This window comes from Microtus oregoni, unplaced genomic scaffold (genome assembly GCF_018167655.1).
Source record: "Microtus oregoni isolate MIOR12 unplaced genomic scaffold, Mior012 000035F_ref0000213, whole genome shotgun sequence".
Classification (NCBI taxonomy): Eukaryota; Metazoa; Chordata; class Mammalia; order Rodentia; family Cricetidae; genus Microtus; species Microtus oregoni.
Window position 1 is genome coordinate 18,600,529 of NW_024543094.1, and position 26,374 is coordinate 18,626,902.

The following is a 26,374-nucleotide window of genomic DNA, read 5'->3' on the forward strand; positions in this document are numbered from 1 at the left end:
ATGTTTGCTTTGTATCCCTCTATCCCTAAGAGCCAAGCTTTAAAAACCCAGAAGCCAAAAATTGTAACCCTCTAAATTTCTGGATTCTGCTGAATCTTGGGTTTCTTCAAGGAAACAAAGAATAATCCAGCTTTCGGAATACAGCAAATGTGTGTGTGTGTGTGTGTGTGTGTGTGTGAGAGAGAGAGAGAGAGAGAGAGAGAGAGAGAGAGAGAGAGAGAAATAGTGGTAGAGGAATCTTAAATGATATTTCAAAACATTGTCTAATACATTAAGTGTTTTGTCCAGTAATGAAGCTAAGAGTAAGGGCTTCACTCAAGTTAAGCTATTGTGTTTCACTAATAGCCCCCCGTGTGTCTTTTCCTAGGGAGACACAAACAAGACATCCACAGACCAAAGAAACAATTCTAACCTGGGCTAGCTTAGGGAACCAGTAAGTCTACTGGGGTTCCCTACAGAAGTAGGGGTGAGGGACTACTTGCAAGAGCACAGATAACTCAAAGGCAGCTGCATCGATTAAAATCCCTCACCAGCACAGGCTCACAGAAAGGCTGCATCTCTGGGGCTCCTTGAATGTCTTGCAGGTAGATAGGCTTATAGAACAGCCTATTCCGTCCAACAGCTGTTACTACGTATAAAAAAACGTGGAGGGGGGCCTTGTGGATCTTATAAGTATCAGGAATTTCCTGACACTTGTAAATTTCGTTTACTTTCTGAGACTTAATAGATGCATTTTGTATACTGTTATCCTTGCAGAACCCGTGGAAAGGGTGTAGACGCTCACAAATAGACCTCCCCCTAGAAACACCACAATCCCAAGAGCTGAGGTTATTTCTTCTGTGTCTCCCACAAACACCCACATTTGCAAGAACTACTAGCATGCAAGAAGAGTAGTCTCCCTCTGCTTAAAGCCTTCCACGGCTGGATGTGTCTCTCTTCTCACCACTGGGATCCTGAAAAGGAGTCCCGGCTTTCCCTGGATAAATGTGGAAAGCCCAAGTCATAAATATGGGTCTCCAGCATCTGCACGGGAAGAAAATGCAAAACATTCAAAATTCTAGTGGGCTAAATAGTCTTTGTGATCCAGGCTCACCCACAAGGAACTGAGAGTGTTTCCTGTGGGAGGCGTGAGCGTAGCCACGTGTACCACAGCTCCTACCACTCAGCACCTGCTGACACTCATTTCACAACATCCGGCACATTCCTGGTGTCAGTACGGAAAGGAACGAGCCAACCCAGTTCTCCCCTCCCTTAAACTCTTTCACAGCCCGACTAAACCAAACAAACCGCTGGAACTGGCCTGATTTCAGACCGTGACCTATTCAGGTAGGCAGGACCCGTGCCCCACCCCCACCCCCCTGGTTGGGGGCGGGGCCCCAGGGGCGGGGCGGGGCCCCAGGGGGCGGGCTTCAGGAGAGGGACACAGAGCAGGACTTTGTGGGCGGGGCCTGGGACGAGGCTCTGAGCTGTCGGATCCAAACTGGGAAAACCAGAGGCCTAGGCCGCCTGCACTGTCGACCTCGCTGCTTCTTCGCTGCAATGGCCCTGGTCGCCGGCCGACGGGCCTTTGGGGTGAAGGGGACCAGCTGGCTCTGGCGCAATCGGTGGGCCCCTCTCTCCGCCGGCTTCTGCAGCCCGGCGTCAGCAGTAACAGCGCGGCCTGAGTCGGAGCCACGGCCCACTAGCATGCGACAGCAGGACGGAATCAGGTCAGCCTGAGGACCCTGCCAGGGCTCTCTCCCTGGAGCTGGGCACCAGGACTCGGGATAAACAGGCCTCGCCGCCACTAACCCTGAGTTAGCAGCCACTGCTTCTCTTTCAGATTTCATCTCGGAAAGACGAAATGTTTGGTGGAGGAATCCTTGCATACCGCAATTACAGGTGTCCCTGCCCTGAGCACGCTAGTACGATGTACATGTGAGGGTTGTAAGTGAGACTGCCTGGTGGCCCCCTGAACCCTCAGGCCTACCGGGCACAGTCGCCCAGTCACTTCTGAGCATTTCTGCTGGTGTGGGCAGCACAAGCACCCTACCCACTGTTTCCATGGCCTCCAAGAAAACCCATCACAAAAGAGATCCATGGTCCTTACAGACTTCGGCAGGTTCCAGGGTTAACGCAGGCTGAAGTGCGGGGTGGGGGCAGGTCATTAAGTAGGATAAAGGGCACAGCACCCTACTCTCTGCCCTTTTGTGCAATGAGCCTAAAAACCTTAGAAATAAATCAGTGTCCAACCTGGACCATAGAGTAACAAGGACCCTTTCAGGCCTGACCATTTGCCTGGCCATGATAAGGTTAGGAAAGGAAATGGGTGTCCATGCTCAAGAGTTCTAGATGGAGCTGTTTGTTATCTTCTCCAACTCCAGTAAACAGCCCTTCTCAATCCTAGAAGACCATGCCTAACTTTTTAATCCTCACCCAAACCCTTAGGTGCTCCCCCAAAAGGATGGAGAGCCAGTCTCTGGCCTTCAACTTTTTCCACATCATCCCTTCGTCTATAACTCTCTATCCCTCCTGCCTTAAAGGGCTTAGCACACAGGTCTGTAGATGCTGGCATGAAGTGCCCATATCTGTCTGTCCCCTAACTCCCTACAGACAATTGTGGGTGGCCACCACAGGGAGGCATTTTGGGTGCTCAGTTAACTAACGTGTATTTTAAAAAGGGTAATTCTATTCCCTGTGAACTCCTTGCTCATCAACAGAGATAGGGACACTCCCAGAGAAAGCCAGGGGACGGCCCTGAACTGCAGGCCCCACATAGGGGCCTTTCTTTCCAATTTTAAGGAATAGCTGTGCTATTGAAAATATATAATCTGGGTGTGGTATCATAGGCTTGTCATCCCACCATTGTGAAAGCTGAAGCAGGATGATCCTGAATTCAAAGCCCACCAGGACTGCACAGCAAGTTCAAGGCCAGCCTGGACTATATAGGAAGACCAATCGCCGCCCCCTAACCCCCCCAAAAACGAAGTCTGGTCAAATCTGATAAAAAAAAAATTCTGGCAAAAGATAGGAGACTGAGTCATTCAAAATTAAACATGAATCGAGAATTGGAAGGGGGAGATGAGACCAACTGGCCGTAAATCAAAGGAATCATGTGTTAAGAGCCCCCAGTCAAGTGTTAGAGCAGTACTAAGCTGGTATGGGAGGTCCTTCTGTCTATGTGTTGGTTAATGAATAAAGAAACTGCCTTGTCCTGTTGATAGGGCAGAACTGAGGTAGGCAGGGGAAACTGGACTGAATGCTGGGAGAAGGAAGGTGGAGAGAGAGATGCACGCTTCACAGCTGCTTTTATAGTATCAGAGAATGCGCCCAAGTGGGCTGGTGTCTTGTAAGGCTATGGCTGAAGGAGCAGAATGTGCTCCCACAGCATGATGCCAAGCACTAAGTTTGTGCAACTCAGTCACCTCAAGGGTCCCCTTTCAAAGCTGTGCCTCAGAGCAATAAGGCTGCTGTACCATGAGGGCCAGCTACGAAATGAGTGTTGTGTCAGACTCTCTGCGCCGTTTCTAATCACACAGTGACACCCCGCATGACAGACAGGAGTCAAGTGCTGAGATGGCTGTCAGGAGGCAGAGGAGCCAGGCGCCTGGAAGAGATCCCCTCCGCCTCCTGAGTTGTTGCCACTCATACGCCACCATGGTAGAGTGGGCCTGTGGGACCACTCCAGTCCGCTACGTTCGGTAGAGTTAGCCATGAAAAACTAACTGGTATTTTACCTTGATGATATTAGATAGCTCATTGGAGCATTTAAAGGGACCAGATCTTACCTGCACACATGTCACCTTGCGAGAAACCTCATCAGAAAGACATTTCTCCTTGTCGGCTGCAGCGGCGGAGGAGGGGTGTTGCTGAAGCTCTCGGCTTAAGGCATTCCACACTTGGAACTGAAATAGCCACTGGGAGAGCTGAAACTAATGAGGGGTTGAGGAGGTTTCGTGCCCTGTGAAATAAGGGAGCGCAGCATAGCAATGTAAAATGACCTTCAGGCTCTAGCTTGGGAGACTGAGCAGTAGCTCAGAGAGGCCTGAGTTGGGAGAGGAAAAGGCCCAGTGTGCATCTCGGCGGAGCAGTCCAGTGAGCATCACAGCAAACATACAGATACGGGGCTTTGGAGAGAGGCTGGAACCAGGGCCAATGTCAGCATAGAGGGGGCAGCCGATGTCATGGCCACCAGCGAAGTCGCCTGGGCAGCGTGCTCGGAACAAAGAGAGGACATAGGATGGAACGGAGTGTCTCTTGCCAGAGTCCAGGAGCCCCCGTAAAAGAAGGCAAGAAGGACTAGAGAAGAAAGAATTGCTCCCCAGAGAAGATGTTTCCAAAGGGGTGGGGGGGCAGTGGTGTGGGTGGCCTGCGCATCTGGTCCTGACAGTCAGGAGATGACCGCTGAGAAGGGTGTCAATGGGCTGGTGGGAAAAGACGTCTGGCGTGGCTTAACATGAGAACTGTCTGACAGTGTGTCTGGAAGGATGAAGGGGATGCACATGAAACATACCACCAAGCAGCAAGGTTCCATCTGGGCTGGAATCTTTTTGCGCAGTTTTGCCCAAGGCCTTAGAATTTACTTTCAGCTGATGTAAATGCCAGGGTAGCAGCTTTTGTGTATGTGCGTGTACTCTCGTGTCCATGTGTGTGCAGTTGCATGTGTACGGAGAAGCCAGAAGACCAACTTGAGCTTCATGCTGCCTCCCACACTGCCCACCTTTTCTTTTAGGATGGGTTTCCAAAGTCTGTCTCCACCTCCCCAACATTAGGATGCAAAGTACAGGTCACAATGCCCCATCATCAGAAAGAAAGAAAAAAAGTGACTGTTATCTAGGACAGTGATCTGTAAGTTTTTCCTTAAATAAATAACTCTTTTATTATTCATAAAAAAAAGATAGCTCTAGAAATGGAACTCGGGTTCTCACGCTTGCAAAGCAAGAACTGAGCCATCTCCCAGCCTTGACAGCGTTTTTATGTTTGCCACCATGAGCACAGTCACAAGTCTACCGAAAGGTTACAAGCTGTTTCTACGGCTTGCACAGAGAAAGGTGTCTATTGTAGCAGCCGATCAGCTGCATGTCATTCCTATACTTAGGAGAGAGGATGTTTATGAGAAACAAAACAACAGTCCCACAGCTACCTGGGAGCTGCAGCAAAATTGAAGTGATATCCCAAAAGGAATGATTATTCTTTTTTTTTTTTTTTTTGGTCCCAGGGTCATGGGCCAGTTAATGCCCCAGCTTTATTTGACCTTCTTCTTGGGGCGCAGGTTGTTGGTGTGGCCACACTTCTTCTTGCGGCAGTTGACTGAACGGGGGTGCAGGCGTGCATAGCACTTGTGGCAGATCATATTGTCACAGTTGTACTTCTGGGCAAGCTGACGAAGGGCCGGCTCGATGATGCCACCACGCAGACGAAGCACCAGGTGCAAAGTGGACTCTTTCTGGATGTTGTAATCCGACAGGGTCTGGCCATCCTCCAGCTGCTTGCGGCAAATATCAGCCTCTGCTGGTCAGGTGGGATGCCTTCCTTGTCTTGGACCTTGGCCTTGACATTCTCGATGGTGTCACTGGGCTCGACCTCAAGAGTGATGGTCTTGCCCGTCAGGGTCTTCACAAAGATCTGCATATTGGTGTCAACCCGCTCGGTCGCCGCGTTGAAAAGAAAGAGCAGGAATGATTATTCTTAATGTGCTGAGATCAATTCAGTTGCCAAAGTTGTTTTTTTTTTAAAAAAAAAAGTTCTCCTTACATGTTATTTCTGGAGCATCCGATTGACCGTGTACCAATAAAACACCATATTCAGAAAAGAATGAAGAAGGCTTAGAGCATGTGTGGGCGGAGGCTGATGGGAAATAAAACGCTTGTAATGAGAATCTGGTTTGGTTCACTGCCCGTTTCTTAGGACAGCAAATACAAGACATTTCTACGTAAGGCAGGGAGATGACAATACAGGTTGTTTCATTCTGAATGTGGGTGAGTTTAAAATAGCAAAAAGGCCCTCTGGGTGCTGGCTCTTCGCAAGATGCTTTGTCTGTTGTATGGGTCTGTCCGTCTGCTCTCTGTAGCATCTGTTCTCAGACTGCACGAGTTGTCCTGCAGACTTACCCCACTGGAAACCCTTACAAATGCCGCGGTACATGCACACTGGCAGCCAGGCTCCCCTGCCTTATCTCGGGGATGGGTGGGAGGAAACGGGAGGGGGGACTTTCGTCCTTGGCTCCTTTCCTAACCTCCTGCTAAAGAGGAAGCAAGTTGCAGGTGGAGCCTGTTTGTTGGATTCGCCTAGCCCCGCCACTGTCACCTGAATCTCACATCCTCTGTGGGCAGAGATGATTTGGGGACTGTTGTGACTCACCCTTGCTGTGGAGGTGGCAGTCATGTTTCTGGAGGTCCATGTGGGGAGAGGGAAAAAAGAGAGAGCAAAAACAACTCAAGGGAGCGGAGAGAAAAGGGTAGCCTACCTTCCGGGTCATCTTTTTCCCTTGTTTTGACTCAGCTGTCACTCCAGAGGGCTGACAGGCCCTCTAAATTGGCACTAAGCCCTGGCGGTTCTCTATTCTTGGGTTTAAAAATTGCTCCTAAATTAGAAAGGAATTGCAGGGGTCCTCGCTTGTTTTGACTGGTTCATGACCCCGGGAATATCACATGCTTTTCACAGGAACATTGTCTTAAGCAATCCCAAGAAGAGGAATGCGCTGTCGCTGGCAATGCTGAAATCTCTCCGAAGTGACATTCTTCACGAAGCCGAGAGCAAAGACCTGAAAGTCATTATAATTGCAGGTATTTCTCTGACGCCTGTCGTCAGTGGACCGCAGTGCCCGCGTGAGGTTTCTCAAAACGTGCTGGTGAGCTGGGACTCCCTCTCCTCGCCTCACTGGAGAATGGCTCTGACCCCCTTTGAAGAAGTGAAAACTTCTGTGATACTCTGGGCTTGGTCCTCGTTAGCTGTGGGGACTGTAGCAAAGGCCTTTTTGCTCAGTGAAATCACGACTTCTCCTTGTCAAAATCAGACAGTCTGGCGGCTGAGGAGATGGCTCAGCTGGTAAGCCCTTAGCCTCACAAGCGTCATGCCCACATAAAAAGCTGAGTTTGGTATTGCAAGCCTATAATCCCAGACATGGGGCGGGGGGAGGGGGGCAGTGCAAGACAAAGGCAGGTGACACCCTAGAGCTCGCTAACCATAGTCTAGCCTACTTAGTGAAGAAGGTCCAGGCCAATGAGAGAACCTATCCCAAAGGGAAAATGGGAGGTACCTGAGCAATGGCACCTGAGGCTGTGCTCTGACTCCACATGAATATGCACATATGTGCCCCTCCACACATGAACACATATGCACACAAGATCAAAGAATCAGGGTCGGAACGCAGCTCAGTCAGTGATAGAGCACTTGCTAGCATGCGCAATCCTCAGAACCACACATATTAAACATAATTTTTAAATTAAAAAGCTCAGTTTGTTTATGGACCTTATAAGATGGCTTTAATCGCTAATCCCTTCCATAAATCATGGCAGCTAGCAGGTGGGCTGTCGGGACAGCCAGTTGGTTTTTCTCTTCTGTTTGCTGAATCTTGCTCATGCCTATATCTGTAGTGTGGTCTTTAATGGTGCCAGAAAGTACACCATGTTTTGTCCATTTCTTCCATTCCTTTTGCCAGTAGGATTTATTTTTTAACATGCGTGGTTGCTTTGCCTGTGTGTGTGTCCGTGCACCTCTTGCATGCCTGGGGCCTGAAGAGGCCAGAAGAGGGCGTCAGAGTCCCCAGAACAGGCCTGACAAATGGTTGTGAGCCGCCATGTGGGTGCTGAGATTCAAACCCAGGTCCTGTGGAAGAGGAGACAGAGATCTCTATTGCTGAGCCATTTCCCTAGCCCCTCTCTCTACTAGAAATTCGGAGGGGTGGCCAACCACGTTAAAGCAATTACTGCTCCGGCAGAAGGCCTGAGTTTGGTTCCCAGCACTCATGTTGGGTGGCTCACAACCACCCCATAGCACCAAGTCCTGGAGATCCAATACCTCTGACTCCAAAGGCACCTGTGTTCACATGCACATACCCACACAGACACAAACACATAATTAAAAGTGAATAAAATCACCACTTCGTACATACTGCAACGGCATGATAAAAATCACACCGGCGCCTTTACGCACCCCCAGAAAAATACAACACATCCTGTTTGCTGAAGCTTTGTTTGTTTCAGCATCCCTGTATCCTGAGATACTCCGAGCGACCTTCTTAGCAATGACCAAATAGGAATTTTCAGTTGTTTCATACGATGAAGGGAAAAGAAGTTGGAATTATTCACTTGCAGCAGGCACATGCGGCGTAAGCTGGACACAGCAAAAAGGCTGCTCACGTCTGAGGAACACCACTTTCTCGCTTGTGAAAACAGGATAACATTGCCTGTCACACGGGAAATGGGAGGAAATGTTCTCAGCTTATCAGCGGAGCGACATTTTGTTGTTAGGGATAATGACGGGAGCCACAGCCTCAGCTCCTTTCTGTAAAATCAAGAGCTAGAGCCAGGTGGCTCCCATGTTTCTCTTCACACTCTGACCTACCTGGATGATGGGGGCATTGCTGAAAGCGTGACAGAGTCCAAAGGACCCGCACAAGTCGATACACTTAGGCAGACTGAGCGCAAAAATAAAGTCATCAGACCAGACAGAGCTTCATAAAAATCGCTGATCCCGGAGTCTCCTCGTGCCGTTGTGTTTGCCATTTTGCCACCTCTGATTGTTGACTTTTTTTTCTTTTCTCAATTGGAAACGCTCACAGCTGAGGGCCCCGTGTTTTCCTCTGGGCATGATTTGAAGGAGCTGACAGGTGCGCGAGGCCGTGATTACCACACTGAAGTGTTTCAGACCTGTTCTGAGGTAAGCAAAGAGCCAGCCGGCATCGCAAGCACGGGAACCACCGTTGTGTTAAACACTGAAGCAGTCTTCTATTTTCAGATGGGGCTGCTCTAGGGAATGGCCATCAAAAGCTCTGTAGTTATTGGTGAGTTCTTCATCCAAGCAATTGTTTGGTTTCTACCAGCAGTTACCGACCGTGGGTCGTGAACCCTTTGAGAGTCAAGTGATTCTTTCACAGATATCCTGCATATCAAGCATTTACATTACGATTCATAACTTGCAAAAATACAATTATGAAGTAGAAACAAAAATTATTTTTTGATTGGTGTCACCACAACATGAGGAACTGTATTGAAGAGTTCACAGCACGAGGAAGGTTGAGAGCCACTGGTTTAGACTTTTAAGAAGTGACCGTAGGGGCCAGAGATGGCTCAGCGGTGAGAGCATTTGCTGTGCGATCATGAGAGCCTGCATTTGGATTCCCAGCATCCATGTGAAAAACTGGTCGTGGCCGCACACATCTGCCAACAGAGGAGACTCCTCAGGGTTTGCTGCTGCCAGAGTAGCCAAAGAGCTGGGGGTTCAGTGAGAGGCTCTGTCTTGAGGGAGTGGATAGACCGATAGAGCAGGACGCCAGCCTCCTCCAGCCCCTGCATGTGTGTGCAAGGGTGTGTGTGTGCGTGTGTGTGTGTGTGTGTGTGTGTGTGTGCACGCACACCTTCCTGAATTGCTTGTGTTTTAAGATTGGTCTCTCAATGAAGCTAAAGCTCAAGGGTTAGGCTAGTCTGGCTGGGCAGTGAGCATCCGGCATCCTCCGGTCTCCACCTCCCCAGCGCTGGGATTGCAGGGCATTTGGATGCATTGCGCAGGACTTAGTCCTGGCTGACCCATCTCCCCTGCCTCTCAGGTACATTCTTGAGCACAGGTTGTTTCCTTTGCCATTCAAAAAGCCCGTAAGCAGATCAGATCATCATTTTCTCATTTCATGGGAAGACGAAAGGAAAAGGAATTCTTTTTCAGTTGTATGGAGGAGCAGAGACAAAGTTGAGCTTGGACGCAGGGTGCTGATTGTTTTAGAAACAGGGCCTCAAGTAGCTCAAGCTGGCCTTGAAGTTGCTGTACTGCCAAGTCTAGTGTGACCTCCTGATCTTCCTGCCTGTACCACCCAGGCACTGGGATTATAAGTGTGCATCACTTACCTGACAGAACAAAAAGATTTGCATCTTTTGTTTCCTACATTAGCAATGTTTGCACAGTATGCTATTAGGTTTGCCAGTGTTTGATGCTTTCAAAATCGTTTTCCACTAGGGATGGAATTCAGTAGTAGAGCATCTACCTAGCATGTAGAAGACCCTGAGTTCAATCTACCACACTGAAAAAAAAATCATTTTCTACCAATTCCCAGTATATTTGGCTAAAATAGAAAAACATCTAAAGAAACTAGTATCTCCCTTTTAACTTCCCGAGAGCACCTGCTTTTTATTAGTCTGCTGCAGTATCTGGATGGACAGAGACCTGAACAGGTTAGCAGAGGGCTGTGTGGCACTCTGGGGTTCTTCAGGAGGTAAAGGCCTGGTTTCTTGGAAGCTTCTAACCCGTTCATGCCTCCAGCTCATCAGAAAAGATTCAGTGAATAAATAGGACTTAGTCCTAAACATCAAACAAGAATGCAAGGATACTGGTTCCTTTGAATATTTCTCTTTATTATTTTTAATATGTATATGTGTGTGGAGGGGGCATGTGCCCACAGAAACGAGAGGCTTTGGATCCCCTGGAAGTGGAGTTATGGGTAGTGTGAACCAGTATTATTGCTGGGAACCGAACGCGGGAAGAACAGCTCAAGCCTTTAGAGGCTGTGCCAGCGCTCTTGCCCTGAGCGCTCTCCCTTGGCACCAATTCTGTGAAACTCAGACCGTCGCTTCCTAGTGTGACAGAGCAGACTAGAGCAGAACGAGCAAAGGTCCGTGCACAGGTAGGTGGATTCTAAGAGGCAGAGAGAGATCTGCCTCCGCTTAGCCTCTCCAAGCTGGAGTGCATTTGTTACACCACAAGTTCTGCTGACAGCCAGTGTTTACCAACGGGGAGGAGGACAACCAACAAGAATGTGAAGAATTAGTTGTGGACGAGCCTCAGTGACTTCCTGGGCACTGACGTGGTGGCCTGGAGGATCCTTTCTTGTCTTTCTTCTTCCAACACTTCGACAACTGAAGAGTCTTCCTTTCTCCCAACTCCGCACCAATAAAACGGGAGTGGATTGTTTTACAGAATAATGTGGGGAGAAAAAAAAGCAAACCATTTGGTCCCTCAGTTATGCTTCCCTTGAGGCTAGGGCAGAGTGCAGTGGACGCCCCTTCTGGAGTAGGTGGAACTCAAAACCGTACTTAGCTCAGGAAGATTGGAAAGATGGTGTCAGTTCTTGACTCCCATGGGTTTGATTATCCTGACTTTTTTTTTTAATCTAAGTTCCCTTTGTCTTTTATGAACTGCCCTCTGATTTGATTTAAAATATTTTGATTGATGAAAATAAGTATGTATTATAGAAGATTTTTTAAATTTAAAAAACAAAAGATACTCTTACCATATTATAACCACCAACCCAGAGAAGAGTGTTGTCTTTTGCCATATTCACTTTTAGTGATTTTTTTCCTAAGTACATAATTGTTTGAATGCTCTTAAATAGATATGATTATAGTATATAGTTGTGTATGTTACATGATTATAACTGGATGGTTAGTAAGCCAGGTAGTGTTTTATGATACACTCCAGGTTTGCTAATGTATGTAACCGTCGTGTTGTTTTAGGTTAGAGCTGATATTACACCACAGTTAGTTCTGTGAAAACTGAAGGGTCATGTGGTCTGTTCAGAGCTCTCAGGTAGTGGAGGACAGACTGCATCCTAGCGGGCTTGCTCCGTATCACTACGCAAGCCCTAAACCACACAGATGTGCTGTTTTCCTCCTTAGAAAGAAACTGCTGAGTTTCCAAACTGGCTCAGTGTACACAGCCACTGTACGCGACAGCTTCGCATCATCGTAAAGAAGTAACTGAGGCAAAGAATTTATATCTTTAAAATTGAGTTCTGAGATTCAAATTTAAGATTTGGCAGCTTGGGGCAGGGCATGGTGGTGCATGCTTTTATTCCCAGCACTCAGGAGGCAGAGACAGGTGGAGCTCTGTGAATTTGAGGCCAGCCTGGTCTACATAGTGAGTTCCAGAACAGCCAAGACCACACAGAGAAACCCCTGCAGCACAGTGTTCACGTCACTGAGTGATGCATTACACTTCAGCATCCGCTGCACCTTCGCACCCCTTGGAGCCACGCCTCCTCACGCTCAGCGCTGTCCTGTAATGTTAGGCTGGGTGGTCACTTAGATGGTGAGAATTATCAGTCCTGTCATAATCTCGATGCCATCCTCAGGAACTCTAGCCCCCATTTTGAGACAGCATCTCTCCTGGGCCTGGAGCTCCCCATTCGGGTAGACCATCTGGTCAGTGATGGCCAGGGATCCTCCTGTCTCTGCCTTCCTGGTGCTGGGGTTATACAGATGGGCTCTCATGCCAGGCTCTGTGTGTGTGTGTGTGTGTGTGTGTGTGTGTGTGTGTGTGTGTGTGTTACAGGGGATTGAACCAGGACCTTACTCTTGTGAGGCAAGCACTTACTCTGCCATCACAACCTTCTCGGACCACCCTCATATACAGTTTGAACTTGACCAGAAACATCGTTGTGTCGTGCCTGACTATATAGCTGGTTATTTAGGGTGGGGAAGATGACAAACACCAAATGCTTATGAATATAAAAGACAAGTTTCGCAGGCAAAACTCTTCAAATCTGTGAAGGTCGTTTTTCTTTCAGCTACTGTCTTGGGGAAAAGCCCAGATGTCGTTCCTATCTTCCCCTCCCAACTTGCCAAGGTTCAAAGAGCAATAATTTAGAAATCGAAGTTGCCATGACAACACAATCTGTTTAGAGTGTCATGAAAAAATAAGCTTCAAATATGTTAGAGCTCTGACCATTCATGTGGTGGGGGTCACACGAACATGACTTTGTCTCTCCTCTCTGAGCCAAGGACTCTGTCTCAGGAATTTTGCTTATTTTTATGACAGTAGGGTGCCCCCTCCCCCACTTTGATGGCATTGAGAGAGGACGCTGTGCAGCAGGGTAATTTGAGAAGTAATTACTAAGGAAATTGCCTTCAAGTCCCCTTCCCCCTTAATTCTCCAAGCAGACACCAAATGCCAATTTCAGACTTTTAACACCAGGGCTGCCCAGAGGTGCAGAGAGCTGACAGTTGGTGGAGGGGTTTGCTTGCTCCCTAGAAACAAAACCCCACGGTTCTCTGTCGGGGTGCTGGGGAGGCAGGAGGCACAAGGAGATGGTGGGCCACCGCGCCTTAGGTCAATGACCCCTTACCCATTCAGCTTCATATCCTTGTTACTTTTTCTCAAAAAAAAAAAAAAAAAAAAAACTCTCCAAGTCTATTTCATTATGGAGATACAGTGCAAGCTGAGGGTTCGTGCTTTTCCGGAGACTCCCGTGAACTAGTGCACGAGAAACACGCTCCGTGGAGTCAGTCATGTAACGCGGCAGGAACACAGCTCTTCATGGAAATGAAATGGGTGTGTTTGTCCTACAGGTTATGATGCTGATTCGGAATCACCCGGTCCCCATCATTGCCATGGTCAATGGCTTGGCCACAGCCGCCGGCTGTCAGCTTGTTGCCAGCTGTGACATTGCTGTGGCAAGTGACAAGTCCTCTTTTGCCACTCCTGGGGTGAATGTCGGACTTTTCTGCTCCACCCCCGCAGTTGCCCTGGGGAGAGCTGTGCCCAGAAAGGTAACTGAACTGCCTCTCTGTACTCACAGTTTGCAGAGTTAGCTTAGGAAAAGTACCCCTGAGGGGTTGGGGAGATGCTTGCCACACAAGCGTGAAGACCTAAATTCAATCCCCAGATTCCACGTAAAAAAGCCAGGTGTAGTAGTGTTCAGTTGTAATCCTGGTGCTGGGAAGACAGACACAGGCAGATCCCTGGAGCTCGCTGGCTAGCCAGCCTAGGCTACTGGGTGAGCTCCAGGCCAGGGAGACCTTGTCCCCCTACACAAACAAACAGATACATTGTACTTGAGAAACACCACCAGAAGTTAGCCTTCTTGGCTTTTACACATACATACACACACACACACACACACACACACACACACACACTGTGTTTTCTATGTTCTATATCGGACACTCTGCCCGAAGGTCTCTAGTGTTCCTTCTGAGCCACGGAGAGAAGAGCTCGCTGCCTGCTCCTCTGTAGCATCAAACACCAGGTATCAACCTGTGAATTTGCCACATTTCAATCTTACAAGCCCCTCAGTATGACTGTTAGGTTTTTCATCTTCAGGAAAGCACAGCCTTTGTGACATCGTATTGAAATGCAGCTGAAGCAGTTTTGTTACCCTAAGTGGCTACCCGGGAGTCACAGCAAACAGCGTGCTGACCCAGCACCAGTGTCCAGGGGCCGAGGCTGACTCTCTTGACAACCTTTTTCAGTCCAGGAAGGATGTAAAGTTGCTGGTTTACAGTGGTTAGACGAGGACTGTCCTGTTCACACTCTGTGACTCTGCCCAGGGGAGTGTGTGTCAGAGCTGTCTTGTCCCTACAAATGACAGTCAAGTCCGTTCCCCTGTGAAGCTTTCTTCCAGCCTCACAGAATAGCATTTAGCGAGCATCCCCAAAGAGGAGAACAAGGCGTCTATTCTAGGAAAAAGGCATCCTCTCCTCAGTAGGGAACCTGGAGAAGGAGGGGCAGAATCATGTCTGCAGTGAGTGAGGAAGCGAGCTGCTCCCTAAAACGGGTTATCTGTTTCGGAAACAGCAACGAAAATTAACAGTGGCTCAGCCGCCTGAGGCACAAAAGAAATGAGACCAGCAGTCGAGCTAAGACATCCCAGGGAGGGTTGCGTCCTCCACATCTCTTCTGGTTACTTTACAGAAACGTGTGCCTGTAGGGAGATTCTGTGGTTACCAACAGCCCCTGCATGCTGCAAGAGGCAATGGCTGGCTCGAGTGTCGTCCGAAAGGGGGATGTTTTTATTATTCTAGATAGATTTGCCTTAAGTGTATCCATGTTTATTTAGTGAATATTTTTTAGGTCATTGCTTTGTTCCTAGCCATTTAATCAAAATATTTTACAAATCTCTTGTCAGACTCACAGACTGTCTTGTAACTACAGGAAAAACCAGGAAGCCTTTCATAGCAAGAAGTTGCTATGTTGGTTTATTCTCTTCCAACATGTGACTTCCCGGAAGGTTCCATGGTCGAGGTCTTTAAAGCCTTTAAATCATATTATCAGGAAAGCCTTCTAAATCAGGGCTTATCAAAATTCCTAGAAACTTCACACTGTATCATGCTTATCAAACTTTACATTTGATTTTTAAAACAGGAAAAATGCAGCCAAAATATCCCTTAAGTTCCCTGGAAGCCTAATTCTCGGAACAGCATTGCACAATAACCAGAGTGACGGACGAGGGGGCAGGGACGTTGTGAGAACCAGGATTGCTTTTTCCATCCCAAAGATATTTTTGTCAGGATAATCTGGCCTGGGGCTGGGGAGAAGGCACAGTCAACAAAGTGCCCGCTGTTCAAGAGCGAGGACCTGAGTTAGATCCCAGAACCCACGGATCAAAGCCAGGCCTGGTGGTTTGCACTTGGAACCCCAGAGCTGGGGAGGCAGACATAGGAGGAGCCCTGGGACTCACCGGCCGGCCAGTGGAAGCAACCAGCAACTTCTCTCCACTGAGGGCTCTGTCTCAAAAAACAAGAGCAACTCCCGAAAAACAACATCCAAGGTTGACTTCTGACCTCTGAAGCCACATGCACACATGCATCCACTCAAATGAACACACACACACGCACACAAATGTGCATGCAGAGTCATGCCCTACTCAGATCTCTGGTCTCTCTTCATGTTCGGACCCCAGAAGAAGACTGAACAACACACTAATCTTATGCCCATGCATGTCCTGGTAGTAGGTGGGTGACTGTCCCTGTGTTTATCCACACAGAAACTGGCAAAGCTTTTGCAAACTGCCCTGTATAGAAAGTCTCTGCCCTGTCCACAGAGGTTAGGACAGCATGTGTTGGACTCTAGTTCCCTCTGCTGGACACTTTAGGAAACTGCTCCACTGTGTTGGAAAGTGAAGTCTGTCTGCTGGGCAAAAAAGTCATAGAGTCGAGCCTACTGTGCCAGGACATGAATTATTCACCTTATTTTTAAAGTCTTTCTCTTTTTGCCTGAATTAAATAATGCATGTTCATTGTGCCATATAAATGCCCTGCCGGTTCCAGCTGCTCCCTTCCCCAGCCAGAGCTGGTCACACACTCAGAGCCAGTGCCTCAGGCGGTGGGTATCCCAGGAGAGGTGGAGAAAATATGAGTCCTTTGCCCAGCACCAGTCCCTTCACCACAGTAGAAACCCCTGCTGCCGCGCAGCTACCCACCTGACGGTGTGCTTGCACACCCTGGCTTTCCGCCAGTCTAACTCAGGGTGGGATTTAGACGCTGGAAAGAGTTAGATCCTCACTCAGACCAGAGCCCCAGAGACTCCTGACACACTGTTTACAGTGACACATATGCCCAACATAATTTAAGAAACGCAATTAGAAGCACCTACGAACCTTAGTGACTTTTCTCAGGTTCCCAGTGAGATGAGGCCAGTAATCCAATGTCTCACCTGTGCACACCGTCCCCAGCTCACTTTCTCTTCCTCACAGCAGCTCCTCCGCCTGCCATCCATAGTCTCTGGGAGACAGATACCATTGTTATAGCCGGAATGTGGTGTCCCCCAAGTTCAGATATCACCAATGTGACAGTCGCCGAGTGAGTCCTGGGGAAGTGACATTAGGTCAAGGGTCGGGCTCTCACATTGGGATTGGTGCCATAGAAAAGGAGTGCGGGTTGCCGGCTCACCCGTTTCCTTCCCGTGTAAGGACCAGTGACATTTCCGTCTCTGAACCTGAAAGCGGGTTCTCTCTGGACACTAATTCTGCTGATGCCCTAAACTTGGGCTTTCCAACCTCAGAGTGTGAGGCATTTCTGTTCCTTCTAAGCTACATGGTTTATGGCACTTTGTTCTAGCAGTCAGTCTGGACAGACATGGGGCCCACCCAAAAGATAAGCAGGGAACCCCAGAATGCCACAGCACATGGTCTTCTCATGCATATGACCATTCTGATCTATACAGGTGCAGGGACACTTGGAAGCTACTCATGCTAGACTCTATCTGGTCCTTGAGGGTATTTAAGTCCCTTCGTGTCTCTGGGGTCCTGATGAGGAAAAGGGACCCATGGGCATGTGTCCTTGTGGGAAGTGGCCTCTGTACTGGTTTGCAGGAGGTTCTGGGCTTGTTCCATTCACAGTGAGGCTCAACAGATAGGCTGTCTTTCTTCACGGGGCCTTTAAAGGGGTGGATGGAAGGGATCTCCTGGGTTGCCAGGGCCTCCCGATCAAATCTGTGGAGCGACAAGAGGACACAGAGGGAGACTCCACCCATTCCAGGCTACTTTTATTTTCCTGGCTCTTGGATCAATCTGATCTTCTCCCTGGCGGGGAGTTAGGGGTGTTGACAACATCAAGGGGTGATAGATGACATGTCATTTGGGGAGGCGGATATCTGGCCTGAGGCGTGTAGGTAAATCCAGAGAATGACTGTCTCAGTACAGGGAAACAGGGCTGGGGGCTGAGGAAGCCACGGGATAGGAACAGTGCTTTATTGACCTCTCTTGCCTTTCTCACAGGTGGCCCTGGAGATGCTCTTCACTGGGGAGCCCATTTCTGCTCAGGAGGCGGTACGCCATGGCCTCATCAGCAAAGTGGTGCCCGAGGGGCAGCTGGAGGAAGAGACCATGAGAATAGCGAAGAAGATCGCCTCTTTGAGTCGCTCCGTGGTGGCGCTGGGCAAGGCCACCTTTTACAAACAGCTGTCCCAAGACCTTAGAACAGCGTACTACCTCACCTCCCAGGCCATGGTGGACAACCTGGCCCTGCAGGATGGGCAGGAGGGAATTGAGGCCTTCATCCAGAAGAGAAAGCCCATCTGGTCACACTGAGTCAGCATGAGCAAGGCTGGGCCAACAGCCAGTGCTAGGAAGTTGCCCAGCCCTCGACTTCTCAACCCAATCACACTCTTGGCTGTAAGAGAGGACAGCCAACCTTTCTCACTCTGATATTGGTTTCCCAGTGCGTGGTCTATATTAAAATTCACGATTCCGTGGGATGTGGATACAGGGGAGTAAATGGAGTTCTAGGTCAGTGGGCCAGGTTAGTGAGCTGGGAGTGCTGGCTGTGACAGGAAGCCTGCAGCTCCCGGAGTGGCGTGCTACCTGCACACAGGTGACCGTCCAGAGTGGCCTGCCACCCCACTCTTCTGTAGCTCCCTTAAGGCAGAGTTCATTCTGGTCTCTTCATGACAAGCTGAGCATTTCAAATCTCCATGAGATCATCTCCACAATGAAAATATTCTTGATTCTATCAGGAAATAATCATGCCTGTGGCTTTGGAATAATCATATGTGATCTGAATAAATTAAGTATTTATAGAGCTGGGTCATTCATTTCTAACCTACTCCAAGCTAAGAAAAGAGAAAAGTGAACATTCTCTCTGTCCACTCTGATGGGCATGTAGCAAGAGTCACATGTCTTCTTGAGAACATCCTTGCCCTCCGGTAACTGCTAATCCAGAGAGGACACAGAGCAGCTCCTACCCAGTGAGTCGCTGCATCCCCAGTTCTGAGTGATGCTCAGTTTCTGGTAAAAACCCCAGACTGACGCCTGTCACTTAGTTCTCTGGTTGAACTAATGTTTTGACCTAGTCGTATTTTTTGGCTTCTGATCTAATGCAGCCTAAGAAGTGTTCAAAATTTCTTTATCTGTAAACTTGATCATAAATCAGTGTCTGTCTTTCTGTCTGTCTGTCCTCCCCTGCCCGCCTTCCTTCTTACCAGTGTTAGGGATTGAACTCAGAGCCTTGTGTGCACCAGGCAAGTGCTCTGCCACTGAGCTACACCCTCAGTTTTTGTCCCAAAGAGTAGAAAAGAACAAAGCACAATGGCACATTCCTGTAATCACACCTGCTCAGTAATGTGAGGCAGGAGGATCACACGTTCAAGGCCAGGCTGTGTAACTTAGCAAGACACCGACTCAAACACTTAAAAGGTAAAGAAGTAGCTTGGTGGTAAACACTAGTCTAGAATGCATTAGATCTGGGGTTTTATCCCCAGCACCAGAGAGAGGGGGAGAGAAAGGAAAAGAGAGAGGGAAGGAGGAAGACACAGAGAGACAGGCACAGAGATTGATTTGTGTGGTTCTAACCTGTGGTTTCTACTCTAGTTGCTGGGGTAAAAGTGTTTGTGGTATGGACGTCCCCAGATATCATTGCTACAGGCTTCTCTTGGGATTCACGGTTATTTCTTTCTCCAGGGTTTAGATGGCAGAAGAGAGTGTGTTCTAAGAGTGCCCTGTGAACAGAAAACAATCTGAGCTGCCATCTCCTGCAGACCCGGAAAGTGCTAAGTATCTCTGACTGATCTCACGTGGCCCTCTGTAGGGCCCCGGGAGTAGGTACCACAGTGACCCCATCTCACGAGGATCTTTGAGGTCAGGAACTGGAGTTCGAGGATTCCAACATGTCTGCCTGCTAATACCATCGCTTTCAGCCCCCCTGCTGCACTGCCTCATGGGAAATGTTCCAGATCATTAGACCAAAATCCAGAAAGGAAAATGTTTGGTTCTCAGTTCACACATTTGCTCTCTTGGGGAGCTCAGCTGCCTGATGCTAACCTGACTTTGTTACCAGAGGCTGAGCACAGTTTGGAACTGCTTCTGCAGGAAATTACCCTGCTTGGTGGGATACACTCTGTGCTCCTCTCTCACCGTCCCCAGGGATGATCTGAGCTGATCCTGCTCTGCAACACAGTCTCCATGCGAGAGAGTGGAAGACATACTCCTACCTTAGGGACTCTCCCAGCTCACAAGAGACCCTGGATCTGTTAGCCCGCGGGGCACGGGTCGGGGTTTTACTACCAGGCAATGGACAGCAGGCTGACATTCCTATTTAATCTAGGGACTAACTATGGCAGTTAGTCCAAAAGAAATGGATTAGCCAGCCACTGTCTGTTCCTCTTTGGTGCCCCCACTGAGAAGATTGCTGCCTGGTGGGTGCTGGATCGCGCTGACGAGAAAGAGAGGGTGGCAGACATTACCCAGGCCTTGGTGAGGCAAGCAAACCCTTCCTTCCTACACATTTGACAAATGAAAACAAAATGCCGGTTTCCATATGAGCAAACACTGGTCCGTCAAATCGTGAACTCCTCAGGCCTCTCGGCTGGCTCCCCAGCCTGCGAGCTGATGTGCTATTGACGACCAGCTATAAATATCAGCAGTCGCTGGGGCAGAAAATAATCCAACAAGAAATGAGCCACACACCCGTGGCGCCGGATAGGCCATCCCAAGGCTAGCATCATTCTCGGTTTATTTGTATCTGTTCCGCTTTACCAGGATGTTGAGTGGAAACTTGCCGATAACTACACATGGTGACCGCTTTTGAAAAGCCTTGGCACCATTTACCTCTGGGGAGCTGAGCTGAGCTCAGTCCAGCAGGCCACACCCTAGCAGTCAGTAGAATGGGCATTCACTTCTACTAGCCCCAAGTAAGGCATTGTTCAAAGGCTGAGTTGGCCCCTGGAAAATAGAAACAGGCAAATGACAGAATGTCAGAGACTTCAGGAGAGCCCAAAGCCATCCCAGACGGCCCTCAACTTCATTCTTCTCACTCATGCTATGTATGAGGCCAGAGAAGTCAAAGTATTGAAATGAGAAGAGCAAGCATGTGGTTTGGTTTTGTTTTTTTTCTTCTGAACCCATGCTCATGTGTATTTATTTATTCATTCATTCATTCATTTATTTATTTATTTAGGATTTCTGCCTTTTCCCCGCCACCGCCTCCCATTTCCCTCCCCCTCCCCCGATCAAGTCCCCCTCCCTCGTCAGCCCAAAGAGCAATCAGGGTTCCCTGCCCTGTGGGAAGTCCAAGGACCACCCACCTCCATCCAGGTCTAGTAAGGTGAGCATCCAAACTGCCTAGGCTCCCACAAAGCCGGTACGTGCGGTAGGATCAAAAACCCATTGCCATTGTTCTTGAGTTCTCAGTAGTCCTCATTGTCCACTATGTTCAGCGAGTCCGGTTTTATCCCAGGCTTTTTCAAACTCAGGCCAGCTGGCCTTGGTGAGTTCCCGATAGAACATCCCCATTGTCTCAGTGTGTGGGTGCACCCCTCGCAGTCCTGAGTTCCTTGCTCGCGGCACGTGGTTTTGAATCTGCATGACTACGAGGGTTATGCTCCCAACTGCTAGAGTTTATACCTCCCGACACATGCAAATCCTGCTACTCAGCCGAGAACTAGATCTGTGCTCGTAGGAGACCATAAGTGGCAGAACAGAGGGAACACTGCTTTCCAAAGGACATCTGGGGGAAGTATCCATCTGGCAGCCAGGAACTCTGATCGAATGCTGGTCCCAGTTGCCGCGCACCGCACCCCCGTGTCTGTGCTCTGTGCGCTGGCACCCAGTTCACGAGCTTTGGGCAAGGGAGCTGGAGGTTAAAATACACAGACACACACAGACAGAGAGACAGCGACACGGGTCATCCTTGAATTCCCCAAGAACGCCCCCTTTATTGTGTTCAGGGGCAGATTATATAGAGATAGCCACGGCCCAGCCAAACCCACCAGAAACCACTCTCCTGCCATCAGGAACTCCTGAAGGTCTCGTGCTCAGAGCAGCTGTAGGCACTCAGATCAGGGGATTACAAGAAATTTAGGATCTGGGATCTCACTGCTCCCAACACCAGTTGTGTAGGTATGTTATGGGAGGCAGCCTCCATCAACACTGTTTCCCTTCCTACAAAGGTGCCGCCACAGCTGGACATGCTGGCACACGCGTGTAAATCCTGCATGCAGGAGACTGAGACAAGAGGATTGAGGATTCCAAAGCAGGTTGGGTTCCACGGCAAGGCCCTGCTGAGGAGGGAGAGCTGGAAGGAGAAGGAAGAAGTCATGGCTGCTCCACCAATAAACTCCCCCACTTGTCCTTCTAGTCCTACATCCTGGATTCTATGATACCAATGAACTTCTCTGCCATTGCAGAATAACTTGACTCTGAGCAGTGACAGTCACTAGAAACACATGAAAATGGAAACTCGAGAGTCAGACATCCATTCACAAACGTGAGAGTTTATGTCAAACCACAATCTTTGAAGTTGTCAAGGGTAAAGTGGACCCCACATAAAGCCAAAACACATTGGACTTGATCATTCCTCTTAATTCTGTCTTTATGCTCCCAGGAACCTTTCTGGTATTCAGCTTTCTTCCTTCTCTCTCATTCTTCTGAAACCCATTTCACTAAGAACGGTATTGTCGGTGTGACCCATGGGTCACCAACATCTGAAGCTTCACCCATGATAGTTTGAATAAAAATGGTCGTCATAGGACCATAGGAAGTGACACTAGTAGGTGTGGCCTTGTTGGAGTAGAAGTGGCTCTGTTGGAGTAGGTGTGGCCTTGCTGGAGGAGTTGTGGCTTTGTTAGAGTTGTGGCCTTGTTGGAGGTGTGGCTTTGTTGGAGGAGGTGTGGCTTTGTTGGAGGAGGTGTGGCCTTGGAGTAGGTGTGGCTTTGTTGGAGGAGGTGTGTCACTATGGGGTGGGTTGTGAGGTCTGAGAAGCTCAGGCCTGGCCAGTGGGTCACAGTCACTTCCTGCTGCCTGTGGATCCAGATGTAGGAATCTCAGTTACCATTCCAACCGTATGCTGCCTTGTTTGCTACCATGACAATAATGGACTAAACCTCTGAAATGGAAGTCACCCTTAATTATGTTTGCCTTTATAAGAGTTGCTGTGGTCATGGGGTCTCTTCACAGCCATATAAACTACCTAACTAAGACACCCCCTAACCTGGAAACCTGAGTTTGAGCCCCAAGACACACATGGTAGAAAGAGAGAACCGACTCCCAGAAGCTATTCTCTGACTTCTGTACACACTCACTCCATGGTGTGTGTGTGTGTGTGTGTGTGTGTGTGTGCAAGTGTGTGCTTGTGTTCAAGCACACAAAAACACAAGTAAGCAAATAAACAACTAAATATAAAGTTGAAGCAATGTTGTACGCATGATGGAATCATGGGCAGTTGCAGCTGGTCTGGAAGGGATGAGGAGAGACCTAAGGCAGCCCAGGCTCTCTGGAAATCCTCACAAAGGCCCTGGTGTTGCTGCCTTTAGAGGCCCAGTCCATTAATATACTCACTGCCATACTTCATTCTTATATTTAGGAGAAAGCATTGGGCAATTTGATATTCAAATGTGTCTTAATTCAAGGTTATGATGCCTTGACATGTTGAACTTGATTATTGAAGTTGACTTTCATTTTGTCAACATTTAAGAAAACGTCAAGTTTTCATCTTGCAAAGATTTTTCTTTCATCATTTAAGGCATAAAGTTTAGTTTCCCTTTGTCATGTGTGCATGTGTGTGGTGTGTATGTGTGTGTGTGTGCACATATGCATGGAAACAGAGGTCAGTCTCAGGGGGTGTCCTTTAGGCCTTGTCCACCTTGTGTTTGAGGCAGAGTCTCTCCCTAGGACCTGGAGCTTGCCAGCTGGTGAGAGTGGCCAGCCAGCAGTCTCTAGGGATCCATTTGCCTCAGCCTTCCCAGCCTAAACACTAGGATTACAAACGTGTTCCACCATGCCTGACTTTTTACCTGGGTTCAGAGGATCAAACACAAGTCATTATTCTTACACAGCAAGAACTTGGCCAACCCAGCCACCTCCTCAGCCCTCAAAGCTTATTTTGTCGTGTCCCAGATGATGGCTCATGAAAAGATGACATACCATCTGGGCTCTGTGTACTGTGTCTCTTGGATGGAATGTCAGCCCGTTCTGGCTGCACAGGGAAGTGCTTGCTATTGGTGACAATGCCTGGCGCAGAACAGACCTGCAGAGTCACTTGCTCGATGTAAGATGCTGCCAATGCAGTTTCCTTTCATGTCCTGCCGTGTTCAGTTCCCCAGTTCTGAATCAGTTAGAGAGTGAAGTATGAATTAAATTGCTGGGTTTTTTTTTCAAGTCAGGGAGGTCGGGTGGTAGTTCTCTTCAAACTGAAGTTGGCGTGTGAGAGCGGTACCCCTCCACTTGGATAAAATCAGACTGCAGGAGTTTGGGCTTGTTTTGGTAAAGCAGGACTAATGTGCATTTTAGTCTCCAAACACTCGACTTCCAGCGATAGAACAGTCTTCAGAGAGATTTAAGAAAATGGGTGGCAGCGGGGTGGTGATGGCGCACACCTGTAATCCCAGCACTTGGATGGCAGAGACAGGCTGATCTCTGTGAGTTTGAGGCCAGCCTGGTCTACAGATCAAGTTCCAGGATATCTAGAGTTGTTACACAGAGAAATTCTGTCTTGAAAGACCAAATATCTGTATAATGGGTGGTTGGTGGGAAAGGGGTTGAAACCGTCAAGATAGCGAAGATTTCTCCTTATGTTTATGCAAACCTTGAACCCAAATGACTTCAGAGTCCTTCTCTGCTTCATTGTTTCATGAAGATTTGTGTTTAGCCAGAAGAGAGGGAGACAACTCATTCGGCAAAGCACAAGCTATGTAAGTGTAAGGAGCATCATGCGTGGTGGTGCGCAACTTAAATCCTAGCACTTTTAGGAGGCAGAGGCAGGAGAATCTCTGTGAGTTCAAGGCCAGCCTGTTCTACATAGTGAGTTCCAGGACTGCCAGGAAGACATGAGACACTCTGTCTCAAAGAAAAAAGAAAAAGAAAAGAAACCAAAACAAAGAAAGAAGTGTGGGGACCTGAGTTCATATCCCCCAAACCTACATAAGAAAAGTAAATCTAGGTCTCAATGTTACACACCTGCAGTCCCAGAATTAACTAGATGACAGGGGGACACAGGAGGGATCCTGGAAGCTTGGGCGCCAGCTAACAAAGGTACAGGCCAGCGAGAGATTCAATCTGAAACAAAAAGATGGAAGGTGCCTCAGACCAACTCTGAAGTTGTTCTCTGACCTCCATATACAGATCATGCATTGCATCCATACTGCACACACACACACATGCACATACACACACACACACATGCATGTACGCACACGCAGAGAAAAGAGAGACGGATCAGCCAGGGCTATAGTCTCATTTGAGGCTTGTCAAGGGAAGGTGTCACTTCCAATCTCCTGTGATCATGGGTGGCATTTAGTTCCGTAAAGACTACCAAACTGAGGGCCTGTTTCTTGTTGGCTGTTGCCCATGTGTGGCGCTCTACAGATAACATTCTGTAGCAGGGAAGTTTGCTTCATCGAAGGTAACAAAAGACAGTTTCCTAGCAAGATGGATGCTACAGTTTTGTGCAACATGAGCACACACATGAAATCATGTCTATCCCATCAACCTTGCCATAGTCTATCAGTTAGCAGGTCAGGGGGAAGACATCGCACAAGGGATGACTGCAGGAGTTCGGGATTGTGGGTCTGTCCTCCGTAGAAGTAGTGTGCTTTCTCTCAAGTTTGGGCTGTGAACTTGCATGGGACATCTTGCATGGAGGACAGCTGGGAGGTAAAAGCTTCCCCAGTAAAGGTAGCAGAGTGGGCCGAGAGCCTGGGTGTGAGCCTGCTACCCTCTCAGTGTCTTCTTATGTGAGGTGTACATCCTTGATAAAGTCATATGGATCAAGTCTTCTGTACACCCTAAAGCATTCTCCATTATATGCTTCCGGAGGAGACGACAAAGTCCTAAATAACTAAGGAACCCAACATAGACGCCCTCAGATACAGAGGTGCCCGAGTCCTGAATCCAGAGGAGGAAGCGTTTCCTCCCAGCTAGAGAACCAGAAGCTTCAGGAAGCGGTCTGGGTGAGTAATTGTGGACCTGGGAAATGTGGACCAAGGAAGAAGCCACAGAAGGCACGAAAGGTCCCTGGAGGGTTAGGTGTGTGACATGTGCTAAAGGAGACCATGGGGGCATGAGGATTAGGTCAGGGTCAGAGTTCCTGAGTAAAAACCACAGAGTTTAAACTATTCCTTCGAAGCAGTGTGGAGCCATGTGTGGGTTCCGACTGAGAAGTAGAACCAAAATAGGGAAATTCCAACTTTGTTTTTGGTGGTTGTAGAAGTTTATTTTAAATTTATGATTTGGTGAAATATCAATTTTTTGTGTGATCTTCTTTCTCCAAATTTCCATCCAACTGGCCTCTAACCAACAAGTCACATACGCACTGCTCCATAGGAGCCCTTGAGCTTTTAGGAGAAGGGATCTACTCTGGTGTGAAACTGACCCGGTGTGTTCTATCCTGCTGGCTCAGCACCATCTATGAGAGCGTCACCATCTGCATACCTGCAAGCCATTTAAACAAAACAGACAGCCGCTAGCTAGAATTTTCAACATGATCCTCATATTAATACATTAAGTATCTTCCAGCTATCCCCAGAGTTGTTCGTCACCGGG

At 48.5% G+C, this 26,374-nt stretch overlaps 1 protein-coding gene and 1 pseudogene across 1 annotated transcript; one reads left to right on the plus strand and one right to left on the minus strand.

The window, feature by feature from the left end:
• The first annotated feature begins 1,449 nt into the window (after positions 1 to 1,449).
• Positions 1,450 to 18,420, plus strand: Echdc3 (enoyl-CoA hydratase domain containing 3). The gene is made up of 5 exons (XM_041630744.1): positions 1,450 to 1,709; positions 6,643 to 6,764; positions 8,762 to 8,859; positions 13,473 to 13,673; positions 17,621 to 18,420. Exons 1-5 carry the CDS (start codon positions 1,540 to 1,542, stop codon positions 17,930 to 17,932), a joined length of 903 nt encoding a protein of 300 aa, XP_041486678.1. The 5' UTR covers positions 1,450 to 1,539; the 3' UTR covers positions 17,933 to 18,420.
• Positions 5,160 to 5,644, minus strand: LOC121432639 (annotated as a pseudogene).
• Positions 18,421 to 26,374: the final 7,954 nt, after the last annotated feature.